The sequence below is a fragment of the Hylobates moloch genome, unplaced genomic scaffold (genome assembly GCF_009828535.3).
Source record: "Hylobates moloch isolate HMO894 unplaced genomic scaffold, HMol_V3 SCAFFOLD_10, whole genome shotgun sequence".
Lineage (NCBI taxonomy): Eukaryota > Metazoa > Chordata > Mammalia > Primates > Hylobatidae > Hylobates > Hylobates moloch.
Window position 1 is genome coordinate 71,049,672 of NW_026652285.1, and position 14,770 is coordinate 71,064,441.

Genomic DNA, 14,770 nt, shown 5'->3' on the forward strand with positions numbered 1-14,770 from the left:
AGGCACGACGAATTCTTTTTTTTTTTTTTTTTTTAGACAAAAGTCTTGCTCTTGTCCCCCAGGCTGGAGTGCAATGGCGCGATCTCAGCTCACTGCAACCTCTGCCTCATGGGTTCAAGTGATTCTCCTGCGTCAGCCTCCCGAGTAGCTGGGATTATAGGCACCTGCCACTATGCCTGGCTAATTTTTTTTTTTTTTTGTATTTTTAGCAGAGACGGGGTTTCACTATGTTGGCCAGGCTGGTCTTGAACTACTGACCTCAGGTGGGCCACCTGCCTCAGCCTCCCAAACTGTTGGGATTACAGGCGTGAGCCACCGTGCCCGGCCAAGGCATGACAAATTCTTAAGTCTTTTCTTTATTTGCTTATTTTCAGAGTTAGAGTTGGTATTTTAGTTTCCTCCAGTTGTATCTACTGGGTTGTTGTTTTTTGTTGTTGTTGTTGGCTCATTGTTTTTTTGGCTTTTTCTCTTCTTGAGTGGATTGTAAACTAATGGGTGTTTAAATAGCCGGTGTGCTTCAAGCAATTCATCTTTTTTTCTTTGTATTGTTTTTTGAGACAGGCTTCTATTCTGTCACCCAGGCTGGAGCACAGTGGCACCATCGTAGCTCACTGTAGCCTGGATCACTGGCTCAAGTGATCCTCCCACCTCAGCTTCTCAAGTAGCTGGGACTAATTTTTTATTTTTATTTTTAGTAAAGACTAAGGTCTCGCTATGTTGCCCAGGCTGGTCTTGAACTCCTGAGCTCAAGCATTTCTCCTGCCAAGGCCTCCCAAAGTGCTGGGATTACAGGTATGAGCCACTGTGCCCAGCCCAATTCATGTTTTTAAAAAATATATTAAAATTGTTTTTGGCCAGTGGCATACCCTTTATTTTGGCTTCTGTGGTCTTTGACACCTTATAGTGGTGTTGATAGCCTCCTTGATTCTGGCCAAGTTGTCCCATTCGAGTTTTAAACATTTCCTGCCATTCCTCCCAGAAGCCCTGCCTGCTCCTTTGTTGGGTAACGGTACTGGGAGTCAGTCTGGATGCTGGTGGTGCCCGTTGCTATGTGTTGTCATTGCCTCCGGACCATGCAGTTTAACAGAAATGTAATGAGAGCCACAGTTGTAACTTAAATTTTTTTAGTAACCATATTAAAAAAAAGTAAAGTTAATGAAATGTTTAACTCAGTATATCCCAAATAATATCATTTCAACATATAATTAATATAAGTATTTATTCATTGAGGCATTTTACATTCTTTTTTCATACTAAGCCTTGAAATCTGGTGTGAATTTTATACTTATAGCATATCTCAGTTTGGATTAGTTACATTTCAAGTGTCCAGTAGCCACAGTGGCCAGTGGCCGCCACATGAAATAGCACAGCTCTAAATTTTTCTCATTGGGCAGAGAAAGGAAATTCATATTTTTGAGAAACAGATCATGAGCTTATATTAATATCTGAAAATCCAATGTAGTCTTAAAAATTTTCTTTAATAGCATACTCATATTTCTTTTTTCTTACCCTGAAAATCTTGGTTTTAAACAATATTAACATAATTACTTATTTTCTTTATCCTAAAATATATTGAAAATAGTTTCAAGATAATTAATTCAGTACTGCAGCTTAGAGTGTTATACTGAATGAGGTTTATAATTTCTTTGCAGCTCAATTTGTTTATAGAATATATTTCATAGGTAGTATTTTCAAACATACCATGTTCTAAAGTGATTTAAATTAATTCTTTTTTTTTTTTTTTTTTTTTGGTGGTGGGGAGGACAGAGTCGTGCCTTGTTGCCCAGGCTGGAGTACAGTGGCACGATCTCAGCTCACTGCAACCTCCGCCTTCTGGGTTCAAGTGATTCTCCCGCCTCAGCCTCCCAAGTAACTGGTACTACAGGCGCACCCCACCACACCTGGCTACGTTTTGTATTTTTAGTAGAGATGTGGTTTTGCCATGTTGGCCAGGCTGGTCTAGAACTCCTGGCCTCAAGTGATCCACCTGCGTCCGCCTCCCAAAGTGCTGGGATCACAGGCATGAGCCACTGAACCCAGCCTAAAATAATTCTTTCTTTGTGTCTATCACCTGCTTGATTTAGTTAGCTTGATTAATCTAGTTCGAGGTATCAACCAAGGTATATTTGGACTTGTGCAGCAGCAAGGCTGCCACTAATGAGAAAGAAAGAGACAGGAGCTTTCAGGCCATGAAGAGTCTATCTCTCTGGTCCTTAGGCTCATCACCTTAAAATAGGAGTAATGATTCTTGCCTACAGAAAAAGGAAGAGCACTTTTAAAGCTAGAAGGTGCTGTACAGAAAAGACTCTTACCTTTGCGTCTAGCTCTTGAAGCAGGCTCTCCTCTCATGCCAGGTACCCTCCCCAAGCCTTGTGTGGCATCTGTTAGTGTGTATAAATCTGGACCGAAATGCCACATTTATGTTTTATTTAGCTCCAGAACAAAGGACTAACAGATTACTGCTTTGACTATAACCCTCCCGATGAAAACCAGATCATGGGACACCAGGTCATTCTGTACCTCTGTCATGGGATGGGCCAGAATCAGGTAGGTATGAGCCTCAAAAGAGGAGAAAGCTGTGTGTTTTGTTAAAAAATTAAATATTTGAATTTTTTTCTTGTAAAAGTAATATTTGGGAAATATAAAAAGTAGAAGCCTGGGGTGAATGGCCAGACTCAGAGAGACCACTGTTAAAATGTGTTTTCTTCCCATCATTTTTTACACATAACTCATAGCGATTATGTGTTGTAAATAGTTGTCACAATGTCTGTATGTTTTTATATTCCATTATTTCCATTCCCTTCATCTATTTTTCTTATGTTATTAGATATCCCTTGAGAATATCATTCCTGGTGACCTCTTGATATTTCATTTTGTACTTGTATTGCTGTTTCGTTAACTGGTTCCCTGCTTCCCTGTCTTTGCAATTATAAATAACCCTGCCTCTGACACCTTGGGTCAGACAGAAGGAAGGAGAAAGTAACAGATGTGCATTTCAGACGATTTCCTTAGAATTAATTGTTAAGCGGAATGACAGGTTTAATGCATAGGGCCACCTTGCAAGGTGCTGTTTAGGGACATTGCCTCAGCTGGGGGCCAGGTGTATCTGTCTGGGTGAAGGGCTGTAATTCAGGCTGGGCAGGGGAGGTTCAGTCCTGGGGGAGTCTGAAGACCAGTAAAGGACCCCCAGCCCTGGAAAGCAGTTGACAGGACCCTTGGAGGATGCAGGAATGGAGAGAAGTGTTGGTTCTGGGCCTCTGAAGCTTTACCGTACTAAGGAGTTATCAGACACCAGGAAACGAAGGGATAGAGATTTAGATGTTTTTTTTCCAATCTGGATTCACCCCAATGCCACTTGAATATGAAGCCTTCTTATGGTCAACGGTAAACTTTCTTAATTCCGACCCCTGCAACCTTAAATTATTTAGGTTTTCAACACTGTTTAGAACAGCCTTCCTCAAAGCCGATGGTACCTGAGTGCTACCATCAGCATCATCTGGGAGCTTGGAAATGCACATTTCAGACTGATCCCAACCCTACCGAATCCCAGACTCTTGTTTTAAGCAGCTTTTCAGGAGATAATGGTGTGAGAAGCCCTGCTCTGTGTGCCTTAAGAACACCCACCTGTGTCAGAATTTTTGGAAGGGGCTGGTGGGGTGCGTGGGTGTCTTGTCAAAGATGCAGAAAATGCAGCTTCCTAGGCCCCACCTCACACACAAGGAATCCTTATTCCGTCTCTGGGATGGGGCCAGCAATCAGCATTTTTAACAGTCACTGTAGGTAGTTCCTAGTACACTCAGGTAGGAAAACCATTGCCCGGGAAGAACCAAGTCTTCCCGTTAGCGGTCACATTGCCTGCTTATGCACAGCACTTTACATCTTCTAGGAACTATCATATTGGGGATTTGGGAGGAGAGACTGAGGAAAAGGAGAGGAAGTAGCTAGTCAAGGTCACAAAGAGCCCCCAAGAGCTAGTGCTGGGATGGGTCCATTTCACTTCCTTCCATCACACACCAACACAGCATTCAACGTTGCAGGCAGGAGGTGACGTGTACCAGCGCTGTCTCCCTGTCTAGCAAGCCGGGCAGGCATGGGAAGGGCCATTTCCTCCATGCTCATGAAGCACTGCAGTAGCGGTCCACTGAGGGCTGTGGGATGCGGAGGAACCCATCACACAGGCTCGTGTTGGTGGTGACGCGGGTACATGACCCCACCCATGCTCTCGTGATCCCAGGTTCTTGTCCAGCGATCTTTCCTCTTCCCACATCACTGGAAAATGTTGTGTTACATGTTGGCTGCCCCATTTTTAGTTTTTCGAGTACACGTCCCAGAAAGAAATACGCTATAACACCCACCAGCCTGAGGGCTGCATTGCTGTGGAAGCAGGAATGGATACCCTGATCATGCATCTCTGCGAAGAAACTGCCCCAGAGAATCAGAAGTTCATCTTGCAGGAGGTAGGTGAACTCTCTCCTTCCTTCCTGCTGACAGTCCCTGGGCTATAAGGGAGAGTGGGAGTCAGACATTCTCTCTGGCATCGTCCTGGTGAGGATCAGGGATGTGGTCACGCATGGACAGGAGCTCTGGAAGACCTGGAACCTCAGTCCCAGTGAGCCTGGGGGGCGGTGATGGCAGGAGATTGGAGTCCCCTGGCACACGGTGTCATTAGCACTGCCTTCCTTCCTCATTGTCCAGTCCATTTCAGTCTTTTCCATTTCCCTTGCACCCCCATGAGCTGCAGGCACCAACATGGAAATAGCTCTTACAAATGCATTCAGAGATGAAAGGGCTTTAAACGAGTGAGCCAAATAGCCCAAGTGTAAGGATATTAGCCAAAGTGTTAGATCCAGATATAAGCCACCCCACCTCTCTAAGCCTTGTCTTTCCCAGCTCTAAAATAAGTACAATAGGCCAGGTACAGTGGCTCACACCTGTAATCCCAGCACTTTGGGAGGTCAAGGCAGGTGGATCATCTGAAGCCAGGAGTTCAAGACCAGCCTGGCCAACATGGCAAAACCCCATCTCTACTAAAAAAAAAAAAAAAAAAAAAAAAAGAGCCAGGTGTGGTGGCATGCCCCTGTAGTCCCATCTACTTGGGAGGCTGAAGCAGGACAATTGCCTGAACCCAGAAGGTGGAGGTTGCAGTGAGCTGAAATCATGCCACTGCACTGTAGCCTGGGAGACAGAGCAAGACTCCGTCTCAAAAAAAAAAAAAAAAAAAAAAGTGCAATAATAGCAGCCTTACTTTAGTGAGGATTACATGCATAGCCAGAAATATTCTTTGGGAACTATAAAGCTCGATAGAGATTAGTTGTTACTTGTGGTATTATAACCAAGAAAACACCTCTGATGGAGTAGGCTCCCCGGATAGTCACAGTTGATTTGAAACTGAGGGTTACCTCAGACCTGAGGGTGCTGACCCCGCCACACTTGCAGTCAGCTTCCATCAGGACCAGTAAATCCATCATATCCTTTGACTCACTAAAAAGCATGGGAGGGAATAAATCCAAAGAAAATCATTCGAAAGAAAAAAATTCACTGTTTTTTATCTCCCTGGGCAGCTTTCACTCCCAATATACTGCTTATAAACGGGTTTATTCTAAAGATGATTAAAAGCTGGAATATGTTTTCCTACAGAAAAATGTCACTAGCAATGACATTTGCAGGCTGCCCAGAAAAGCCACACACCGTAGTGTTACCTATTGAATACAGGCAAATAAGAAGGAAAAATACTTCTGCATACCCCAGAAGTCTCTGATCTTCTTGAATGTCCTCCTCTTCCCATCTTTCTCCCAACCATAAGCCATTGTAAGCCCTCAAGGAATGGTAGTGGACATTAGAAACAATAAAATTAGTTTGACATATCAGAAATTTTATCTTAAATTTCAGTGACCGTTTAAGGAAAAGGAAGTTTGTTTAGGAGGCTGGGAAGAAGGATACTTAATTGGATTATTTACCTTTCTTCAGGACACTTAATACTTTGATTCATATGTGAAAAGGATACAGCTTGATTTATTATATTTCATCAGTCATGCCCTAAATATATATATAAAACAAATATATATTGAACAGAAACATATTTGAATTCAGAAGGAAATTTCCCCACTTAGTATTCACTAAACCATAATAAAAAGCTTGTTTTTAGTTCTTAGGGCTGGATCTTTTTTTTTTTTTTTTTTTTTTTGAGACGGAGCCTTACTCCACCAAGGCTGGAGTGCAGGGGTACAATCTCAGCTCACTGCAACCTCCGCCTCCTGGGTTCAAGCGATTCTCCTGCCTCAGTCTCCTGAGTAGCTGGGACTACCGGCGCGTGCCACCACGCCCAGCTAATTTTTTGTATTTTTAGCAGAGATGGAGTTTCGCCATGTTGGCCAGGCTAGTCTTGAACTCCTGGCCTCAAGTGATCCACCCGCCTCAGCCTCCCAAAGTGCTATGATTACAGGCGTGAGCCACCGTGCCCAGCCTTGTAATTTTCTTATGTAGGCCTAAAAACCTCTGAAATGTCATTTCTTGGATTCTACAAAACATGAGTTTGGATTTTTTTGAATGAAAACACAAGTTCCATTTAGTGATATAAAACAGCACATCACAAAGGTTTTTCACCGATGTTGTTATTCACTCTGCCTGTTTGCTGCTCAGCCATGATTAAGTGCGTTGCATACAGCTTATAACAGAGGCAGAGGGAAAAGATAAACACCAGGCCTGAGAGAGAGACTTGCTGAGATAACTGAGCAAGGGCTGGCAGAAAGGAGAGAAGCAGGAGGTCGTTAAAGAAGACCATCGTCTTTGGGGTTTGGGGATTGGCACAGGGCACATAACCCACTGATTCTCTGATGTGTGACAGATGAGGAGCTCAGGCCATGTGGCCAAGTGACTGGCTTTCTCATCCAGCTGGTCTGTGGCTGAGCTGGGACTACAGCCAAGTTTCCACACTCTCTGTTTAAATACCTAAGAGTAAGAGATCACCCTGCACGGAATGAGTTGACCTAAGAGGAGTGAAAGAGATAAACAAAGGATCTTTGTTCCTGATTTCTCTGAAGGAAGCCAAATGCAATAGGGAGATGTAGGGTCTGACACATGCCCAGAGCAGCCAGCAGGTGGCACCATCGGTCCTGTGAGAGGCAAGCGAGACGCAACCTCTACAAGCCTGGTGCTCCCCTTCTCCGGCACAGTCCTGAGTTGCTGCGTTACACGGAAGACACTTATCCCTCAATAAATATTTCTGAAATCGTAAAAATCAGACCCTGATCTCTTTAAAACGTTTTTAGGAAAAAGAGACTTTTCTGATGACTTGCCTGTCATTCTGTTATCTTTTGTAGGATGGTTCTTTATTTCACGAACAGTCCAAGAAATGTGTCCAGGCTGCGAGGAAGGAGTCGAGTGACAGTTTCGTTCCACTCTTACGAGACTGCACCAACTCGGATCATCAGAAATGGTTCTTCAAGGAGCGCATGTTATGAAGCCTCCTGTATCAAGGAGCCCATCGAAGGAGACTGTGGAGCCAGGACTCTGCCCAACAAAGACTTAGTCACTAAGCAGTGACCAGAGCCCACCAAAAACTAGGCTGCTTTGCTTTGAAGAGGCAATCATTTTGCCATTTGTGAAAGTTGTGTTGGATTTAGTAAAAATGTGAAAAAGCTTTGTACTTATTTTGAGAACTTTTTGAATGTTCCAAAATACCCTATTTTCGAAGATGTTAACCCTTGGTATTTAGAAAATTAAAACCTTATAATATTTTTCTATCAAGATGTATATTTTACAGTCGTGCCTTTTACTCTCATTAGAAAAAAAGGTAAAGATTTTATTTTGATATTTACAAGAATTCCCAGGTATGAAGATATCTGCATGGGTGGAAATCAGGTTCAAGCAACGTACTTTTCATTAACTGATAATACCTCAGCTGTGGGGTTAAAGTTTTCCCAGTATAGAAAGACTGTCACTAGGAACATTGTATTGATTTATTCAGGTCATTGAGATCTTCTAGATGTATTTTAAAAAGAATGCTTTTTGGTTATGTGTTGCTACCACAGTTAACACTCCATAATGTTCATGTCAGCCAAAGAGGACTAACCAAAGCTGAAATCTCAGAGAACAATTTGCTTTACTAAGTTGAGTCAACTTGAGAGCGAACTTCTAACAATGCCTCACTGTAGTGTGGCTGGTTGCCTTTAGCAACTACCACTATGACTTTAAAACATGTTTATATCATTTTTAATTTTTATGGTACGGTAGTGTCAGGGAGAAATGTAATGTTCCATATGAAATTCCTTTTTCAAGTTTGTTCATTAATAACATTTATTAATTTAAATCAGCATTAGAGTTTGTGCTGCCGCAACTGCTGTGAAAATTTCTCTGAGTAATTCTGATTTGTGAATGATCCCAGACCAACCCTGAGATTGTCTCAACCTGATTAAGTCAATATGAATGATTAAAAAGATGTGAGAACACTGACTGCAGATCTTTGTTTTTGTAATGTAAACCAAAAATAAAATTCTAGGGCCGGGTGCTGTGGCTCATGCCTATGCTCCTAGCACTTTGGGAGGGCAAGGAGGGCAGATCCCTTGAGGTCAGGAGTTCGAGACCAGCCTGGTCAACATGGCGAAACCCCATCTCTACTAAAAATACAAAATTAGCTGGACATGGTGGCGTGCGCCTGTAATCCCAGCTACTCCGGAGGCTGAAGCAGAAGAGTCGCCTGAACCCAGGAGGCAGAGGTTGCAGTGAGCCAAGATCGTGCCACTCCAGCCTGGGCGACAGAGCCAGACTTTGCCTCAAAAAATAAAACATAAAATTCTAGGGTCCCCCATCTGATTGAATGGACTCCTCTCTTGGCCAAGAAGATCCCAGAAAAACCTGAACCTAGTTCAGAACTGAAAAACTAGTTCAGGCCATGATGAGAAGGGGGCAGTATCCAGACAAGCCTCATTACCCTCTCCTCCCTTTGGAGTTTAAAGACAGCTGACCGGCATTCACGTTAAAACAGAGCTCTTAAGATGGACCAAACAGACTCTTTGTAGCAATACATACCAAATTCCAACCTGACTCTGGTATAACATCCTATGACCCTGAAGGAAATCCAAGTATTTTGCCCCGAAATATATTTCTTTAACATATTCTGAAATGGCCCTGCAAAGCTATTTCTTGCGGGGGAAATTTACATTCTGTAGAGAATCTCCTTCCCTAACTAGGTCTTTTCAGGAGAGTCTGACACTTTTTAAGGTCTGATAAGAGACCTTCATATCTATTCTCTCTGAAGCCTGCTACATGGAGCTTCATCTGCATAAGAACCTTGGCTTCCACCCCCCACCTCTTACCTTAGTTCAGCTAACTTGGACTCTTTAGGCAGAGCTTAACTCTTTCAACCAATTGCCAATCAGGAAATCTTCGAATTCACCTGTGACCTGGAAGCCCCCTGCTTCTTTAAGATGTCCTGCCTTTCCAGGCCAAACCAAGTTATGTCTGCCTATAACTTCTGTTTCCCTAAAATGTGTAAAATCAAGCTGTAACCAACCACCTTGGGCACATATTCTCAGGACCTCCTGAGGTCGTGTCACAGGCCATGATCCTTAACCTTGGCAAAATAAACCTCTAAATTGATTGAGACCTGTCTCAGATAGTTTTTGGTTTGCAGGACCAATCAGATGGGAGCGATGAAGACACACGTGGAATTGATTAAAGGGTATCAATTTGTGTCTCAGGCTCTTTTTGACATATATTCTCCACCCAGATCCCGGCAGGGACCAGTTTAACAATTACCCAGAAACAACTTGGCTTGGGCTGGCTCGAATCCATCTGATGCAACTTAACTTATCTGTACTTAGTTTCTTCATTGGAAAAACAGGGATAATTAAACCAAGATATGGGATAGCTGTGAGGATTAAATAACACAGAGCAGGTCAGGGCTTAGGCCCTGGTGTTACCAGAAAGGGATCTGGATCTTGGATCACGCACAAGAAAGAATTCAAGGTGAGTCCACAGAGTAAAGTGAAAGCAAGTTTATTAGAGAAGTAAAGAAACAAGAATGGCTATTCCATAGACAGAGTACCCCCGAGGACTACTGGTTGGCTATTTCTGTGGTTATTTCTTGATTATATGCTAAACAAGGAGTGGATGATTCATGAGTTTTCTGAGAAAGGGGTGAGGACTTCCCAGAACTGAGGGCTCCTTCTCATAGACCATATAGAGTAACTTCTTAGCATTGCCATGGCATTTGTAAACTGTGATGGTACTGGGGGCGGGGGGCGGGGAGTGTCTTTAGCAGGTGAATGCATTATAATTAATGTATAATGAGCAGTGAGGACCACCAGAGGTTGCTTTCATCCCATCTTGGTTTTGGTGGGTTTCAGCCGGCTTCTTTACTGCATCCTGTCTTATCAGCGGGTTCTTTGTGACCTGTATCTTCTGCTGACCTTCTGTCTCATCCTGTGACTAAGAATGCCTAACCTCCTGGGAATGCAGCCCAGCAGGTCTCAGCCTCATTTTACCCATCCCCTGTTCAAGATGGAGTTACTGTGGTTTGAACACCCCTGACACTGGCCCACAGTATGGGCTTATTAAATATCAGCTTCTATTTTCAGAAATGTACTTTGATATTTATTCAAAAATAAATATTAAGTAGTTTAGCTTTTTTAAATTTTTATGGGATTAAACAGCTCCTTAGTAGTCAGGAATAGCTTTCGACACAGCTCAGTTCTCATAGATGTGAGGCAGCGTGGGCCAAGCTTCCCTTCCTACCGCTGTGGGAACCTGTGAAAACAGATGCAATGCCCCCCTCAACCCATGAGTTAGTAAGTCCTGCCCTGTCTCCCCTCCCCACCGTTTCTGTCGTGTCAGTGTGAGCTTGATGATGGGGTGTTGGGCCCTCCCAGATGCAGGGAGACAGTTCAGGCAGACGTAAAACTAATGCTGACAAAATCCATCAAGACGAGGCTGCAGGGAGGCTGCAGAGGTTACATTTCTGGAGAGTCTGCCGAGCATGGCAGCTAATTAGCTTTGCTTGAGAAGTCGCCCCTCTAACTCTTGCATCCGCTTACATTCAGTCATTTTTAGGCTCAAAAAAAGTCAATATAAAATAGAAGTAATATTTTGGGTGGTGTCAAGGGAAATCTTTACACAGGCTGGGAGGGAATTTACAATATCTCGAGAAAACGTTCTCTTCACCGATGGGTGAAGAGTCTGAGAAAAAGCCCATAGGGATGTGAGGGAATTCACACATCTATTCATTGTGCCCGAGTGGGGTCCCACCTGCCCCCACCTGCCTCCCTGGCAGGTGTGAATCCAGGGCTGATGTGTGGAGTTGGAGTCCTGGGGGCCAGCCCCAGCTGTGGCAGATTGGCAGATCATTTCATCTTCTAGGACTCTGTTGTAGTTTCCTCTAATGTGGTCTTGAGGTCTCTCTCAGGAGCATGGGTAAAAACTCTAGCCCTGCCCTGCCAGGGCTCCAGGGATTTGGTCATGAATGTTTACAGTGTGTCTTTCATGGGACACTTCATCCTGGCAGACAGCCTAATGCCTGGGTGCCCAACCCGTGACAGGGTGTTCCTCTCACAGAAAACTTGGTTTATACTGGAAGATGCCTTTGTGGCACTTGTCTGACTCATGCCCAGTTTATTCCTACCAAGACAGTCCCTCTCTAGGAGAGCCCTGATGGGGAACGAAGGTAGATTTTGGTGTGTTGGTCAGGTGAGACACAGAAGAGGCAACTCAGCAAAACACATGAAATAAGGCCAGGCATGGTGGCTCACACCTGTAATCCCAGCACTTTGGGAGGCTGAGCCAGCGGATCACCTGACATCAGGAGTTCAAGACCAGCCTGACCAACATGGCGAAACCCCAACTCTACTAAAAATACAAAAATTAGCTGGGTGTGGTGGTGGGCTCCTGTAATCCCAGCTACTGGGGAGGCTGAGGCAGGAGAATCACTTGAATCTGGGAAGTGGAGGTTGCAGTGAGCCAAGATCGCACCATTGCACTCCAGCCTGGGTGACGAGCAAAACTGTGTCTCAAAGAAACAAACAACAAAACAAAATAAAACAAAACAAAAAAGCCCCACATGAAATAACAGAAGAGCGTGTTGCTCACAGATCAGAAAGGCCGGGGAAGGAGGCCTCATGGGGCCAATAGGAGGGTGAGAGCTGTCCAGAATATGCATCCAACCAGCATATGGGGAGCAAGAGAGAGGGACCTTTGGGCCAAAGCCTTTTTATTGCCCAGGCTGGAGTGCAATGGCACAATCTTGGCTCACTGCAACCTCTGCCTCCCGGGTTCAAGCGATTCTCCTGCCTCAGCCTCCCAAGTGTCTCGGATTAAAGGCGGCACCACCATGCCTGGCTAATTTTTTGTATTTAGTAGAGAGGGTGTTTCACCATGCTGGTCAGGCTAGTCTCAAACTCCTGACCTCAGGCGCTCCACCCGCCTCGGCCTCGCAAAGTGCTGGGATTACAGGAATGAGCCACCGTGCCCAGCCGGGGCCAAAGCCTTTATTGGGATCCAGGGAAACCAAGCAGTTTTCCCAATGGGAGTTTTAATTGATGCGTTTAGAACAAGCAAGCAGGAGTTCCGGGAGGTCCCAGGTGACTGGGAAGTGGTTGCTGTGCATATCTACACAGGTCATGTGAAGTGTAGGGATCGGTGGGCAAGTCAAGTAGGTTGTATCTAGCTGTCCCCTAGGGAGGTGGTCACAACAAGGCAGTTGTATAAGCAGATATCTGGATCAACCACATTGAGGAACTGGGAGAAGGTGGAGAACTGGAAATTGTGTCTCAAGGGTGACTAAGTCCTGCTTCTGGTATGAAAACTTCCAATTTATATTCAAAACGGATGCTGAGGCAACATAAAATTATAAGAATTCACTACAGACTCATTTTCTTATCTGCATAATGAGGATAAATATGTCCTCTGTTGATTTCTTAGCTATATTTCATAGTTACTTTTTTAGCAGTTGCCTTAGGGATTCCAGTGTGCTTCCTGAATTCATCACAATTTTCATCAGTTTAGCATGGAGTTAATTCCAGTAAAATTTGGCAAATTTACACCAATGCAGCTCTACTTCCTAGCCCCTCCTCTGTGCTATTATGGACATATATACTATATATATTATATACTCAATAATAGAAGGGTATAATTACTGCTTTCAACAGTAAGAGAAGATTTTATATATATATATATATATATATGTATGCACACACACACACACACACAGAGTCTGTTTATTTACAGAAATATGTACCATTTCCCATGTTCTCCATTACTTCCTGGGAATCTGAGTGACCATTTGGTGCCATTTTCTTTCAGCATAAGAACTTTAGTAGTTTATCTAGGAGAGGTCAGTTTGCAACAAATTCAGTTTTTGTTTATCCGGGAATATTTTTATTCTGACTTCCATTATTGAAAGAGTTTAGTTGGATCTATAACTCTAGTTGGCAGTTTCTTTTTTTTTTTTTTTTCCTTTCAACCCTGGAATGTGTGATTGGACTGCTGTAGGATCTCCCTGTTTTGAATGGGAAGGTGTTTGTTGATATTGTTACTTCTGTGTGATAATTCATGTTTCTCTTGCTGCCTTCCAAGATTTTCTCTTTTTCTTTATATTTCAGCAGTTTGATTATGATGTGTCTAGGTGTGGTCTGCTTGTGTTTTTCATACTTAGGGTTTGTTGAACTTTTTGGAATGTAATTTAAGGTTTTTTGTTAATTTGGGAAGGTTTTAGCCATTATTTCTTTAATTTTTTTTCCTACCCCTTTCTCTGTTCTTCAAATTGGACTTCTGCTGGTTTTGTTTGTTTGTTTTTAGAGTCAAGGTCTTACTCTGTCACCCAGGCCAGAGTGTTGTGGTGCAATCATAGCTCACTGCAGCCTTGAATGCCTCCTGGGCTCAAGCAATTCTCCTGCCTCAGCCCCCCAAGCAGATGGAACTACAGGCACACACCACCTCCAGCTAATGTTTTTGTATTTTTTTTTTAGGGTCTTGCTATGTTGCTCAGGCTGGTCTTGAACGTCTGGCCTCAAGTGATCCCCTTACCTCTGCATTCCAAAGTGCTGGGATTACTGGCATGAACCACTGGAACCAGTCTTTATCTATCTTTAAGTTCACTTATTTCTTCTGCCATCTCAAACCTGCTGTTAAGCCTATCTCATCACCTTTTCATTTCAGTTATTGTAGTTTTCAACTCAATATCCATTTGGTTCTTTATTATAGTATTTGTTTCTCTGTTGAGGTTCCCTATGTATTGACTCATTGTTGGTACATTTTCCTTTAATTGTTTAATATAGTTTTCTTTAATTCTTTGACTATATTTGTAATGGCCAATTTAAAGCCTTTGTAACTTTGCAGATTAAAACAAGTATATTATCTCATAGTATCTGTAGGTCCAAAGTCTGGCCATGGCTTAGTTGGATTCTCTGCTTAGGGTCTCACCAGTTGAGGTGTCATCTAGGGCTGTGATCTTATCTTAGACTCAGGGTCCTCTTTCAGGCTTACTGGGTGTTGGCAGAAATCAGTTCCTTGGAGAACCTCAACTCTAAAAGACCATTTCCCATTCCCTGCTATGAGGCCCTCTCCACAACATGACAGTTTGCTCTTTCAAGGCTAGTAGGAGAGTGTTTGTTACTGATTCTTATCTCTTTCAAGGGGCCACTTGATTAAGTTATGCCCACTCAGGATAATTTCCCTTCTGTTTACACAGAAGTCAACTGATTAGGGATCTTAATTACATCCACATAATTGCATCACTGGAGTACTATCCCATCATACTCACAGATCCTGTTCATACTCA

General features: G+C 43.4%; 1 protein-coding gene across 2 annotated transcripts in view; it reads left to right on the plus strand.

The window, feature by feature from the left end:
• The window catches only part of GALNT12 (polypeptide N-acetylgalactosaminyltransferase 12), a 44,550-nt gene extending 35,462 nt beyond the window's left edge, over positions 1-9,088 (plus strand). Inside the window, exons 8-10 of one of the 2 annotated variants that reach the window (XM_032164665.2) lie at positions 2,434-2,547; positions 4,311-4,457; positions 7,320-9,086. In XM_032164665.2, coding sequence (XP_032020556.1) covers positions 2,434-2,547; positions 4,311-4,457; positions 7,320-7,460 — 402 coding nt within the window. In that variant the 3' untranslated portion in view covers positions 7,461-9,086. Of the gene's footprint in view, positions 1-2,433; positions 2,548-4,310; positions 4,458-7,319 lie in introns of both variants that reach the window. The other variant, XM_058445669.1, reaches the window with a different exon arrangement.
• The last annotated feature ends 5,682 nt before the right edge of the window (positions 9,089-14,770 follow it).